At 36.9% G+C, this 15,387-nt stretch overlaps 1 protein-coding gene across 1 annotated transcript; it reads right to left on the bottom strand.

Moving 5' to 3' along the window:
- Nucleotides 1-3,010: 3,010 nt before the first annotated feature.
- On the bottom strand, nucleotides 3,011-14,239 carry LOC127107126 (uncharacterized). The gene is made up of 3 exons (XM_051044401.1): nucleotides 14,040-14,239; nucleotides 7,173-7,237; nucleotides 3,011-4,729 (listed from the first exon to the last, which is right to left on the bottom strand). Exon 3 carries the CDS (start codon nucleotides 4,663-4,665, stop codon nucleotides 3,388-3,390), a length of 1,278 nt encoding a protein of 425 aa, XP_050900358.1. The 5' UTR covers nucleotides 4,666-4,729; nucleotides 7,173-7,237; nucleotides 14,040-14,239; the 3' UTR covers nucleotides 3,011-3,387.
- Nucleotides 14,240-15,387: the final 1,148 nt, after the last annotated feature.

The raw sequence follows: 15,387 nt of genomic DNA, 5'->3' as shown, positions 1-15,387 counted from the left end.
ACCCACTAGGGAAATACAGCCTATTGGACACGGAACACCTGTCGAGTCGCCGAACAGCGGCATCCATCGTCCACCCACAGTGTCGGCTTTCCACTTTTGAGAACTCCCAGACTCGCCTAGACTCTTCTTATTCATCCCACGAAGATCGAATTCCTGGGATTCATACAAACTTTCCAATCCTTAGACTTTGAAGAGTCTTCTTGATTAACTTTCCAGGATCGTCGTCGTAATCCTTTACCGTCCTTTCACTGTTCGTCTAACCCTTTGCCCTTGGTCGGGCTCTGCAGGGATCTCTTTTGTCAAAAGGTTTCATACCACTACCTGCCAGCGACTGAAGATATCTAACAGTACCTGCACAAGAGATTATTAGATAAAAGCGTGCCCCAGGCGTGCCAACACTTCAACATCTGGGTCACTCAAACCTCCGAATAAGATTTCCAGATTTCAATCTTATAAGCACGCATCAGAAGGGACCTCTATGTTTCAAAATGCAAATATTCTTATCAAAACGAACGGATGTTTTCGTAATCAAAGCGGTAATGAAAACAAAAACAAAACTATTTGACTGAGCACGTATTTATTAACTGAAAAAGGGTGGCTCAGAATCGAGCAACACACAGGAAGCAAACCCTGGAAAGAGGTGATTGCGCACAAAAGGAAAAATCTATCCTAATGGCAATGTGAAACCGTGATCTCATCGGGTTCCAACTCGGTTACACCCCATATGTCCTCAAGACTTTCCGCACCTTCGGCCTTCTGAACTAGACGCTTCCGATCGATCTCTGTCGGAGATTAGCCGAGTCATCTAAAGCTCAAACGATCATGCTAGACGCAGTTGTTCGTTTCAATCCCTCTTTTGCCTGGACCGCCCTTTCGGGTTTCAGTCCACCGGGATACCCATTTTTGCCCAAGTCGCCCTTGTGGGGTTTTCGACTTGCCGGGTGTACAGTTCTTTTCTTTTATTATCCCTAACTTTTGCCCAAACCTTTTTCTTTTTTTTTTTTTTTTTTTTAGTTCGCCGGGATGCCCTTTTTTGCCTGGACTCTTTTACTCTTTTCGTCCAGCGGGTCAATTTACGAAGTATTTTCTAACTGCGTCCGCATTCCCAGGGCGTGGCAAATCCTCACCATCCGTAATCGTCAACAACAAGGCTCTGTCAGAGGAGACCTTTTTGACCACGAACGGATATTCATAACTGTTTATCCGCTTGCCCCACGATCGTCGAGGATGAAGGATCCTTTTCAACACCACATCTCTTCCATGCTACCCACGAGGTCGCACTTCTCGGTTAACAACACGCTTCATTTACCGGGTACAACTGCCCCATGACAAGTAACTGTCAGCCCTTTTCTCCTCGGTCAGGCTCAACGTGTCATACTGAGTCCTTATCCACTCATCCTTTTTCAAGTTTACGTCCAACGGGACCCCATGACGAAACCTGAGCCTCAAATGGTAGTACAACCTTCATCCCATGCCGGAGTGAGAAAGGCGTTGCCCCAGTAGATGCACTTACCGAAGTACGACACTCAGGATACCAACTTCGTACTCAGCCACCCTCGTTGGTGCGTTCAAATATTATCAGGGAAGCACTAGCTCACTCACTTTAAACTTTCCCCATCAGACATCGGAATCCGTTCGGATTCAGGGTCAGGCCCCTCCTCCGGGATCGGTCACTCTCAATCTTTCGATTTGAGTACCTCGAGATGTCCTCATTAGGGACTTCAGACTTCCTGAGTTGAGAATCATCAATGGGTTGTTGGGCGAGATAACCATACAATACCCTCCTCTTGGTTGCTTTCTGGGAGGTATACTGAATATCGTATTCGGTCGACACCATTTGCCCTCTCGCAACCCGTCCGGTCCATGCTAACTTCTCAAGCACATACTCGATCAGATCCATCTTGGACATCCACAAAGTGGTATGAACCAGCATGTTGTCTCAGTCGGCGAGCAGCCTATGCCAAAGTACATCAAGTTTTCTCGAGCAGTGAGTGTATTGTTTCACAGTCGATAAACTTTTTGCTTAGGTAAATTGCATGCTCTTTTCGACAAGACTCGTCATGCTGACCCAATACACCTCATAGACCCCTTGAGGGCTGTCAAGTACCAGATTAACAATTGTTCCTTCCACGGGAGGCATCAGAATCAGAGGTTCCTGCTACTCATTCTTTTATCTTTCCATGGCCCTTGGCAGTCATCATTCCACCTGACCATGTGATTTCTCTTGCTTTTGGTTCAGGCGTTTTTTTTTTTGCTCTGTTCTTTTTTTTTTTTTTTCAGGATCAACCTCGATTCCTCTTATCCGCTTACAATAAGCCTCGGCAGCTTACCGGACAACACTCCACAAGTGCACTCATTCGGACTCGACAGTATGAGTTATCTCAACCGGTCAAACAACTTGCCCCGGTCTACCGGATGCCCCTGTTCTGTTTGGGACTTTGTCATCATGTCATCAACATGGCATTCGCTTTCGCGATGAATCATATCATGAAACAAATTCACCGTAGCCCTTTGATCCGTGGCACCGGCCTTCTTCTTCACCTTATAACAAGAAGGTACTCTTTGGTGTGATGAACATTGTTTACTCCATATCATCTGGCGACAATTCAATTTGACTTTGGCCCAGTAAGCCATCCATGAAGGTAAACACTGAGAACTGAGCCATATTATCAACCGATACATCAACGTGAAGTACCGGGAATTCATCTTTCAAACTAGCTCTATTCACGTCTCGATGGTCCACACTCATTCTCATCTTTTAGCACCGGTTTCCGCTTCACTGGAGGACAGTCTTCTCTCCATGGTAGCTCGTGCCCCATAACATGGGTATTCCACCCTGGTGTATCTTGATGCAACCAGGTGAAGATATCAACCTGCTCTTTCAACAGGGCTACCATTATGTTCTCGACTCGCCTCTGAAGCGGCCTCAAATTTCATTTCCCTTCTGACCTCGGTGGTACTTGGGATGACAATCTTGACCCGCTCCTCGTGCGGTTGAATCACCTTCTCCTCTTGTTTCAATAACCTGGCTAATTCCAGCAGATCACGATCTTCTTTGCCTTCTTCTTCGGTATGATAGATCGAAGTGTCGAAGTCATACAAAGGTGTAACCAAATTGTTATCGATGAGATCAGGATGGTAATCACTTTTGAGGTCGGAATCAAATGACTCAAAAGGAAAGAGAATAAAAACATTGCCATTTTTATTTTTATTTTTTAAAACTGCAAAAAGTGAAAAACAGGGAACACCGCTTTAATCACAATAACATCCATTTATTACTGATGCAAAATGTTGCACAATGAAACACATGAGATGGCCCTTACAATGGACCATTACGTTTCGTGCAAAACGCATGGCTTTCATGGAAACAAAATAAAACCAGAAATCCTACACCTCAGGATGAGTGACAGTGGTGATTTTGGAGGCCTTCCAGTTGCCTGGTACGCACGACTTTATCCATAACTCGAGCTCGCGGTCACGGTCGGTCTCTTCACTCACTGAACAAGCATGATCAGAATCCAGCATTCCTGCACTGACAAAGATGTACGGCGGACGACGTCCTCTGTTTGGTCTAGACGACTCTTGATCTGGATAACCAATCCCGAACATGTCTGCCTTTACCACTATGTCAATGATCCTGCCCCAGCCTTGGGCCTCTTGGTTCTTCACTACCTCCAAAGCTTGTTTATAAGAAGAAATGGACGACTTCTTCTCCTTCTCAGTAACAACAGCATTCTCCACCTTGACGGTTTCGATTGCTTGACTGGGTGTTTCAAATTTTTCACTGTCCATTTCCACCATCTTCTGGGTCGTGTCTCTCATCAATCCCTCTGTGGTGGCAGCCGCACAACAAATATCAACAACAGGGAGAACTCCATCCTGCATCAGAGGTTTTGGGACCGCAGGCATCAGACCCTTTAACTGATCTTCCTCAGTCACCCCCATTCCTCTCTTGACCTTTTTCACCATCTTCATCTTTACAGGACCCCGTCTGGGTACAGGGTTGGCCTCCCCATTCATTATCTGTGCCAAGCTGATGGTCTTGGAATCCACCATGTCTTGGACGACATGCTTGAAAGCCCTACAACCCTCAATATTGTGTCCGGGTGCCTCAGAATGGAACTCGCACCTGGCATTCTCATCATAGTGTGCAGGCCTCCGCTGCCGTTCTATGGGAATCAATATCCTTGTTCGGACTAACCCCAAATCCCTCAATCTCCTGAACAGAAGGGTGTAGGTCACAGGCGGCTCCTCAAACTGACGATCCTCCTTTTTCTTCTTCACTTGGCTCTTAGTTCTCGGTGCCTTCTGTTGAGGTGGTGGTTGTTGCTGTGGTACAAGTGGATTACCAACAGGAGTGGTTACAGTGGCAGCATAAGGGTGATAACGATCCTTACCGCGTTCCTTCTTTGCTGGTACACCACTTGACTCAACCTCCTTTTTGAGCAGACCACCGCCAGAGGGTTCCTTTACTACTGTGCCAGAGGGATTGTTTGCTTCGGGTGACGGACCCTCTCCCTGAACTTTCTCCTCCCTCAGCCACTTCTCAATCTTTTCCAATCTCTCAGCCATGGCTTTCTGCCCCAAGGCAAGCCCTTGCACAACATTGAACAAATCCCTCACCATCTCTTTCAGTTCAAGGATGTCGGCGTTGGGAGGATCCATCAGTTTGGATTTGTTGCCCCTAGCAGGATATTTGAGCAAACGAGCTATACACACTGGTTGACACCTACAAAACAGCAAATGGGTTAGTATGACTCACACATGCAATGTCTATCCGTACCAGGAATATTCCGTCCTTTGATTCTAGCATCACTGAGACAGATAATTTTTCATCAATAACAATCTGACATCTGGATGTCCCTCAACCAGAATCTCAATCAACAATGGACCCTGAGTACGGATCGACATGTGTTGAATGCAGATGAATGCGAAATGGGATGATGCAAATGCATGAATGCAGGTCACTGGGCCACCAAGTCATCTGAAGACCCATTCTCTGAACCAGTCACAGTCAACTGAGTCACCATAAATCCGACTTGGGGAGTTCCGAAATAAACGGAACCGGAGATTACATCATCATCACAGAAACATCCGCTGAACGGATGACAGCCAGATCCTCTGAACAGGTACTCTCAAATTCAACCCGGGGATCCGAAATAAACGGAACCCGCTGATAAACCACGGACAGAACTCCGGCGTCCCAGAAATAAATGTCCATAATTCACAGTCACCATCAGTACCAAGAGTCACCAACAAGTCACCGACTGTACCTGTTAAAATGATCATTCCCTCCCCACTCACGGGTGTCATCTAGGCCAGGGTAAGGTCGAGAGAAACGCAGCATAAATAACCTTTCGCAGAATATCATCATATACACACCCGAAGTATGTAACGATAATATCCCACCAGGGTCTGAACTGCTCGTGATATCAATGTTCCGCTAAGTGGCGCATACCACCCATTTCCCATGAATCACTCTATTCCTAGGTTTCCTAGATTTCACTCATAGCCTGGGTATTGGGCCTTTTACCTCAAGTAACTCCCACCCCAAACAGAGAGAACACAGCACAACCAGCAGATGAATATGAATGAATGCAAACATTAATGCAAACAATAAATGCAAACAATAACAATGAATGCAATAAATAAATCAGCAAACAGCAACCAAAACCCTAACCTAGAGAGCGCTAGGAGAGACTCACTTAAGGAAGATGGACCAGTAAAAGGTCAACTTCTCTATGTCCCCAGCAGAGTCGCCAGCTATCGCATTACGCGAAAAACCGACGGGAAAACAAGAACAACAGAGCCGCCACCGTGCGTTATTTATCCCAAAAGAGGGAAAGGAAACGCTCGAAGTAAACCTGGAAAAAGCATGGTCTCGCGACCAAAGAGAATGGGATCGAGAGTCGGTTATGCGAAGGGAAGGTATTAGCACCCCTACACATCCGTCGTACTCGACGGGATCCACGCACAATAGGAAGGAAAATGGTTGCTAAAACACTGCTCAAACACACAAATACTGGCTGGAAGAGACACAAGAAAACAAACAAGACTGACTCGGCAGGATATCGCATCCTGGGCCTACTTAGTCTATCAAGCATAGACATCAGAGTCAAAGTAGTTCGAACTGGGGGAAACACATGCTCGCTAGGATGTCGCATCCTATGCATATGTATCTTCTCGGACGAAGAAGAATCAGAGCATTCGTAGCTCGGCTCACGCACGCCAAACAAAACAACACAAACACGGGCAAACATGGAACCCGAATGCCAATCGCTGGACTTACATCAGCTTCCGAACCAAACACACCCACACTGGACACCAGATGCCACTTGATGGACTTATACCGGACTCCAAGCACACAACAAGAGGATACGGAATACCAATCGCTGGTCTTACATCCATCTCCTGACACACACAACACAAAACAAAAAGGGCGCCCGGAGAGATCTGCTCATCTCCTGCCTACGTACCTCATCTGGTATGAGGATCAGGGCGACGTAGTTCCCCTACGAAGGGACACAAGGCTAGCCTAACCAGATAATAGAGGGAGACACAACTAGGGAGACTAACTCGAGCCTAGATGTTATCATGCAAAATCATCCCTAAGTCAAGGTTGCTACCTAACTTGCACATGGAGCAAGCCTATCTTAATCAGCACAAACAACAAAGCAAACAATTACAGATAGCACACACTATATACACACCAAGTGGGGCTCAAACAAAGGGTTAGGCTGCAAGAGCAAGCCAACTGGAAGGGTAATGTTAGCTCTTAACCTTGACATTGAGAGCCAAGGTGAAGCCAGATGAAAGGTGAGTGAAGATTAGACTTCACAGCTCTTATCCCTGGTCAGGGAGAGCTTCAGACAATGAAGTGTGGGTCCAGAAAGTGGGAACCCTTCTACACTTGCGACACTGACTCAACTGATCTTGGGTTACTGTCCACAAGGCATCAACATGTGATGTGAGCCAAGGGAAGACTCAACAGAATAGCAGGAGGTGGACTACACACCTCTTGTGTCTGCCAATTGCCTTAACAAAGGTCTTTTCCTGCTTGGGGACAAAAATAAACAAGCACAAACATTGCCTCTTAAGGAGGACTTCAGACAGGTGCCTGGCCAAGTAACAGGCCAGGTCTTCCAGACCACATGGAGAAGAAAGTGTTATACCTCAATGCAAATGCTATCAAGCAAAGCAATGCAAGTTCTCAAAGAACTATTAGCAACTAATGTACCTGAAATCAATCAAATACAGTCAGTACTCAGACAAAGTCAAAACAAACAGCATAAGAACCAACAGACACAATCAATCACATGTGCAAAGCATAAGCCCAAAGCAAGTGAGCTAAGCATCCTACAAAATAGAACAAGTTAGTTCATAACAATCAACCAAACTCAATCAACTTGCATTAATCTCCTTAAAGCATTTGTTTCCTAACCTGAAAAGAAAACTCAAACATGAGAAACAAGACCACTAGGACAAGCCTAGGGTCAAAAGGAGGTGAAAAATTCAAAACAGCAAGTGAAAAATTCAAAACAGTGGTATAAGCACTTTGATTTAGACATGCTCCAAATTGGCTATAGAAGGTGTGATTATGATTTTTGTGTTTATATGAGGAGCCTTGATGATGGATATTTTATTTCCCTGTTACTTTATGTTGATGATATGTTGATTGCTGTCAACCATTTGTATCATGTAAATGAGTTGAAGAATAAGTTGGGTAAGGAGTTTGATATGAAGGATTTGGGTGTTGTAAAGAAGATTCTTGGGATGGAAATTCATACAGATCGAGGAGCTAATAAATTATGGTTGTCTCATAAAAGCTATGTTAAAGGTATTTTGAGCAGATTTGACATGAGCAAACAAAATCCTACGAGTACTCCATTGGTGAATCATTTTAAGCTCTCTTTGGAATATTGTCTAAAGTCTGACTCAGAGATTGAAAATATGTCTAAAATTCCTATTCCAGTGAAGTTGGTTGTTCGATGTATGTTATGATTTGCAATAGACCGAATTTGGCACAAGCAACTAGTCAAGTGTACAAGTTCATGTCCAAGCTAGGGAAGCAACATTGGGAATCAATTAAATGGATCCTAAGGTACTTAAAGGGTACAACAGATCATGATATCATGTTCAATAAGGAGTAGGATGTTCCATCACTTGTGGGATTTGTGGATTCTGACTATGCATGTGATCTGGATAATAGGAGGTATGCAACACGCTATGTCTTTATTCTCGCAGTGGGGCCTATATGCTGGAAATCATCAGTTCAATCCATAGTAGTCATGTCTACAACTGAGGTAGAATACACGGCAGTAGCTGAAACTGCTAAGGAAGCATTATGGCTTATATGGTTAGTGAAAGAGTTGGATATTGAGCAAGGTGGAGTTCAGTTGTATTGTGATAGTCAGAGTGCTATCTATTTGGCGAACAATCAAGTGTATCATGCTAGGAATAAGCATATTGATGTGAGATTTAACAAGATCATGGAGTTTTTGGCGTCCAAACAAATATTACCTTAGAAGGTTCACACTTCAGAGAATGCAGTTGATATGTTGACCAAGCAGTCGCCAGTGACAAGTTCAAACATTGTTTGGACTTATTACATATTCCTCGGTGTTAAGCAGGAGGTGTATCTCCTCAGTTTCTAGGACGAATTGTTATGCAAGAAGTCTTCATAGGGGTTTGATATTCGCCAACATGGAGATTGTTGAATATGGCTCATATTCTTGAGATGATTATGGGTTGTTGAGATGACTATGGGTTGTTGAGAGCATAACTCATATTGTTAAGATAATTATAGGTTGTTGAGATGAATATAGGTTATTGAGAGAATGACTCATATTGTTGAGATAATTATGAGTAGAAATAATTGTTTGATGAGGGAAACTAGGGATTAGGATTTTAGATAAACTAAAACCTTGTATTATATATATGACTTGTAATACTGTAATCATATGCAGTTCACAAGACATAAATAAACGAACTATAATTACCCTATAGTCGCACACGTAGGTAATTTGGTTGAACTATGTGAATAAAACTTTTATGTGTTTCTGTTTACTCTGATCTATATTTTCGTTTCTATTCTAACATCAATAAATACTTTTATCACAAAAGTGAAGGGTGTAGTAGTGTCTTGAATGGAGTAATAATGTAATGTCTTGATTGTGCAATAGTACTTGTGTCTAACATTAAAGATTACTTTTTTTTATGTAGTACTGGTGCATCTGTGTTTATTGTCATGTCATTTCTTTTTCAGGTTCTTTAGTTGGTTTAGAATAACTTTATAATACTTTTGACTCTCTAGGATATATTCAATAATGACTTTACATTACTTTTAATTGTATTTTTTTTATAAAATTTGGTTAAAAATTAATTATTATATTTTATATTTTAATATTAAAATTGATGAACATTATATATTTTATTAATTAATAAAATAATACATTTTATTAATAAATTATAAATAAAATATATAATTAATAAGCTATATTTTATTATGATTAATACAATAATAAAATTGATTAATAAAAAAATTTATATTTATATTATAAAAATAATTTTTAAAATAAAAATAATTTTTTATTTATTAAAAAGTAAAAATACTATTTACCATATAAATACATCTTTGATGTTTAACGTTTGGCGTAATATTTGATATAGGGATAACACTGCTCTTTTAAAAATGTCCTATCTAATTGATATAATCTGAAGCACTCATATTAATGTCATAAATAATTGAGCTTGTAATTCATCTTGCCAATTGGTGAATACACTCATTGAGGTGAATTATGACTTTAGTATTTATCCACATAAATTCCAAAAACTAAAATGAGATATTAAAGGTTAGTGGTAAAGTTGATCTATTTGACTGACATGAGTGCATTGGATTGTATCTTGACCTATCATAAGTATTTATTGGGAAAAACATAATGTTCTTAAGACATGGTCATTTGAACATTTTCGATGTGATTAAATTGGATAGTAAATGGGATTTATGCATTTTGATTGTGTTGTTCAGAAATAAAAAAACATTGTAGTTGTTAATAATAAAACAATGTGATTTTAAAAATAAAGAACTGATTTTTTATATAAATATTTTAAAGAATGGGATGGAACAGTTTTTAACATAAATAGTTTGGGTTTTTTAATTGGTGCACCATATACTTTATAGTGGTTCTAATAAACCGGTTTTAATGTATATCCTTCAGTATTTTTCCATATTAAAAATAAAGAGCTGTATTGTTTTGTTTCTTTAACATGCTTTACTATGTTTTTGTTTAAAAATGTGTTTTTAAACTTGTCTAATTTTATACTATATTTTAACCTTAAAAAACTTGAATATATCTTTTAGTCGAAACCATTTTTAAATGAGGTTGATTTTATAAAATAAGTTACTTTAACCAAATCCTACACCTTTATTTAGAATAATTTATTTTTGGATCATAATGGTTTGATCCTTCACCTTCGTTAAAAAAATTCAAATAATTTACGTTAGCTAGATTCATTATTTATTAGATCTTCAAATGATGAAGTTTCTTCCTTCAAATTTGTTCTTGCCTAAGATTTAAAAGAAATTTCTCCATAACAAAATGAATTATCGCTTGGAGAAATCATAAGAATATCAACCTTAACCCCACAAAGTGTGGGCTTGTTTTTTAATATCTGTTTTTCTGTTTGTAAATATTGTGAAAAAATTGTCTATATCCTCAATCTTCTTCATCACTAATTTTTGTTTTTCTCTTATTATTTTTTTTGGTTCCATTCTAATCAAAGATAATAATACTTAAGATAAGAAGGAGCAAACAAGAAATGCAAAGAATTAGTTCTTATTCTTATGTTTATATAAACAATAAAAAATAAATACATGACTTAAATTCTCTAAGAGTGACAACTCAGAACCAATCATATTATTAACTCTAGTATCCAATTTTATTTATTTAAAATTATGTTACTTTTTTTATAATAATTATTTTTTAATCAAATTTATATTTTGAGTCTTTTTTTACATATATTTTTTACAAGATAAAATAGTATAATATAAAAAAAAATACAAAGTTAATGGGATAGATCTAATTTACATAGATATGAAAACATTAAAATTGAATATTCAGTGATGCACCTATAGTATATTATTTTAATTTCTTCGTAAACGAAGCTCATAGATCCAACCTTTATAATCCAAAAGGTAACAGTGAGTTTGTTATTACTTCTTATACAAGGACTTCACCTTTTTGGTGACACATATGTTATTATAAATGAAGAAGAATCAACGTTATTAATTATAAATAAGGTGATTATCTTATATTTATGGCATAATAAATCATATTTTTAAACTATATTAATTTGGTCGGAAGGTTAAAATTCTACTATTTTAATATGAATGGTTTGACCCAACAAAAAAATATAGGCATAAAGGTTCATCCAAAATATTATCCACCTTTAATCTTTTAATCCTTGTGGAAAACGTAAGACAAGTGTATCATTTTCTATTTCTATTTCATACCAACATTTCATATGCACTACCCAACTTGTGGTTAATTATATATTTTATATGCACTACTATATATATATATATATATATATATATATATATATATATATATATATATATATATATATATATATATATATATATATATATATATATATATATATATATATATATATATATTAGCGCTCATGTTTAAAATTCAATTGGGAAATTGTTCCTCTAGATGAAGCAGAGGTTAAAAAGACAGGATGATACAATATTACTGGAAATTTTGTAAAAATAATCAAATTTTCTAATGGCTCATTCCAAATAATACCGAAAATAGTCATTGCATTCTTTCATAAAAACATAGACATAATAAATATCAATGTTTCTGAAACAGAAGTTATAGGAACATTAGAAAATTTTGTTTCAAATCAAAGAAGAAAAAATGGAGAGGTAGTAGTTTACCAGTTTCCTTCTATAAATAACAATCCAAAGCAATTTTTGTTATTAGAGATAGCTACCACATTAAATTCCTTAAATAGTATAACATATTCTTAGTGTACAATCCATAATTTATTTTACAAATATGAAATTGTACAAATCCATAAATTATTTCACAAATCAAAATTATACTTAAAAATCAAAACTGAAATCTTAATCGAAATCGAAACCCAAAAACTATTCCATAAATCTTCCACAAATAAAAATTGAAATCATATATATAATTGAAATCAAGATCTCTCATTATGACTCCATAACTTTTTCTTTTGATTCAGAAACCACTTACATCTAAATTCTAATTCAAACCACAAAGGGGTTTCTCATGATAAAAGTGAGGAGTTTCGATTTATACTAGAGAGTGAGGGTGAGAATTTTTGTTCATTGTGGCCGACTTCAAAAAATTGGTTTATATTTTTTCTAGTCATGATTTTTTTTGAATTTTAGTTTATTTTGGGCATGAATTATGATATTCATCTTCTTCATTGAGGATGACTTCAAAATGTTTTATTTATTATGTGGCATACACATGACTTCCACCTTGATAAAATAAAATTACACCTAGCCATTTCAAATTCCACATCAGTGCCACATAGATCATTTCATTGGCTTTGACTAACTGAGTAAACAGAAAGGACTAACGTGACACATTGTGTATAATTGAGGGACCATTTTGACACTTTTAAAACTAAAGGGACCAAAATGGACTCTGAGATAAAGTTAAAGGACTAAAAAAGGTATTTTGCCAATATTTTAATAAGTTATATTATGTGTAACATTTTAAAATGACATAAGTTAATAAAACTAATAGCTTAGCTAAAAATTAGGGGTAATAGGGAGAAAAAGACAAAAATTCATTTCTACAACAGTTTTCTTTGCAACATGGAAGAGAAATGAAAAAGTTATGTAACACCCCTATAATATACATCTAGAAAATACTTTATATGAGATATTTATTTTGTACTGATACAACATAAGAGCCTAATGACATCATTATATACACATGTCCAAACTAAACTACATTTATCGCACATGTTATACAATAGTGCCTAAATATAAAACCTAAGATCTAGGTGCAATCTCATCATTGCACACAATCCACAACGGAAGATCACAATAATCAGAATCTTTCAAAACATCAACAAAAAGTTCTCTTGCATATAACCTATAAATAACACCTAAAAAACAACAATGATATTGGGGTGAACTAATAATCTCATTGAGTTCCCCTATCATATGGGTCCACTTGTCTCTATAGGGTTTCTAATCAATTCTAACTTAAGTCCTTATTATATGTTACTTGTGTATCACTCACACCATGTAACTAAGACTTAAGTGTCTAAGGGATACCACAATGTATGACAACATGTCACTTGACTTCATATAACTCAATAAATCACTATTCGGATTCACGAAACATTGATCCCCGCCCGAACCTACGTCTAGGTCAAACTCAGTTTATGCATACTCATATGATTAGACTTTAGCGGTGGATATTGGGTTATATATGAGACTCAAACCTAGTTCAAACGACCATCACTCTTATGGGAGCCAATCAATTTCATGGAGTTTCTGCAAAGCATTTTTCACTATTTTACCAAGACCAATCAATTGGTTGATAAAAGAACTCAGGACCAATCGATTGTTTGAATCATGTGTTTCAATTTTTAACAAAAAGCCAATGAACCAATCGATTGTTGCTAGTGTAAAAATAAGTTATCCACTAAAAATAGGCCTAACTAATTGATTGGTCTGATAAAAAATCTCAAAACCAATCAATTAGTTCATCTTCTCCTTCATCAATCTCTCTTCAAAACTCCTCATCTCCCAACGACAACCATAAATAATCATTCCAAAACATGAACCCACACAAATCAAGGGGTTATGAAGTATAACTAAAGAATAACACACATATACAATCATGTAATCAAAGACAATAACAATAACATAGAAGCAACAACATCATGTCTTGATTACACAACAACAACAACACAAAACCCTAGCTCCCAAATCAAGGATTCTTTCCCACCCAAGGCTAATCTAACTAGGAACTCACCTTTAACACATGAAGATAGTGAAATGATGGTGATGAGCTTCCATGGTTTTCTTCTTCTTCTCCCTTCTTCCTCTTCTTCTTTCTTCTTTCCCTTTCTCTTTCTCTTTTCTTCTGGTTTTCTCTCTTTCTCTTATCCTTATATACTTTTCTTCTTTTTCTTTTTATGTTTTCTCTTTCCATATCCTTGTTACTAATAGGTAGATATAAGAGAAGAAAATAACATGTGGTGGAGAATAAGAGAAGAAAAGGAGTGGTTCAAATAAAAAGGTGGTATGGAAATATTTTAAATTAAGATTTGTCCTCTAGTACCAATTGACCAATTATTATTGTTACCAAAATGTTTCTTCTTGTACTAATTAATAATGGTCAATCTCTTTTAATAAAGATTAATCTCTTATGAGTCCAATAATTAATCTATTTGTCCCAATTAACAACGTTTAGAACACTTAAAAGTATATGAGATATTACAAGTTGGGCAAATAAATATTGATCTCTTTTCTATATTTCATTTATCCATAAATAAAAAGGAATGTATCATTTCTCATCTCCTTGTATCTCAATAAACTCTCTCTTCACAAAATCATCTAACCCAATCATACTCTAAAGGGTTGTGGTAGTTTTGTCACATTCTAATGCTTATATCACAAAAGTGAAGTGTGTAGTAGTGCCTTGACTATGCAGTAGTACTTATGTATAAACTTAAATATATACTTTTTTTTTGTATTATGTAGTACTAATGCACTAGTGTTTTTTGTCACATCATATTTTTTTTATGTTCTTTATCTTAAGTTGGTTTTGAATAACTTTACATTACTTTTCAGTATATAAGATTTATTCAATAATGACTTAACATTAATTTTAATTATATTTTTTCTTACCATTTTATAAAGGTTGCAATGACAAAGGAAAGATTAATTCAACTAATTAAAAACCAAATACAATTTGCAACGGGAAAGCTTAACAAGCAACAAAATTTTATTCTTTGCAAGAAGCCTACTACCAGGGCATTTATTTAGTAACCATCACTCACTCATTATGTAACGCTGACTCATTTTATACCTATATTTATGCTAAAAAGTAATTCAGAGATATATGCTTTGAATTTATTAGGGTAAACTTATAACATACCAACTAAACTTATAACATACCAACTAAACATGCAGTTTTAGAGCTAATTTTATTCACATGACACATTTAGTTATTTCCTCGATGCATATTCACAAAGAACTTAGTTATCATGTGTCTTAATATAGATCTTTTATTATTTTTATTTTATTTTCCATTATGTTTTGCTGTTAAGTTTCCTCTTATTTTTTAGGTTGATCGTTAATTCTTTCCTTATATATAT

The sequence above is a fragment of the Lathyrus oleraceus genome, chromosome 7 (assembly GCF_024323335.1).
Source record: "Lathyrus oleraceus cultivar Zhongwan6 chromosome 7, CAAS_Psat_ZW6_1.0, whole genome shotgun sequence".
Classification (NCBI taxonomy): Eukaryota; Viridiplantae; Streptophyta; class Magnoliopsida; order Fabales; family Fabaceae; genus Lathyrus; species Lathyrus oleraceus.
The sequence above is the reverse complement of the archived record's forward strand: the minus strand, read 5'-3'. Positions and strand labels throughout refer to the sequence as shown.

Bases quoted from the DNA above. Each gene is read 5' to 3' on its own strand.
- LOC127107126 (XM_051044401.1), bottom strand. From the start codon at position 4,665: ATGGATCCTCCCAACGCCGACATCCTTGAACTGAAAGAGATGGTGAGG.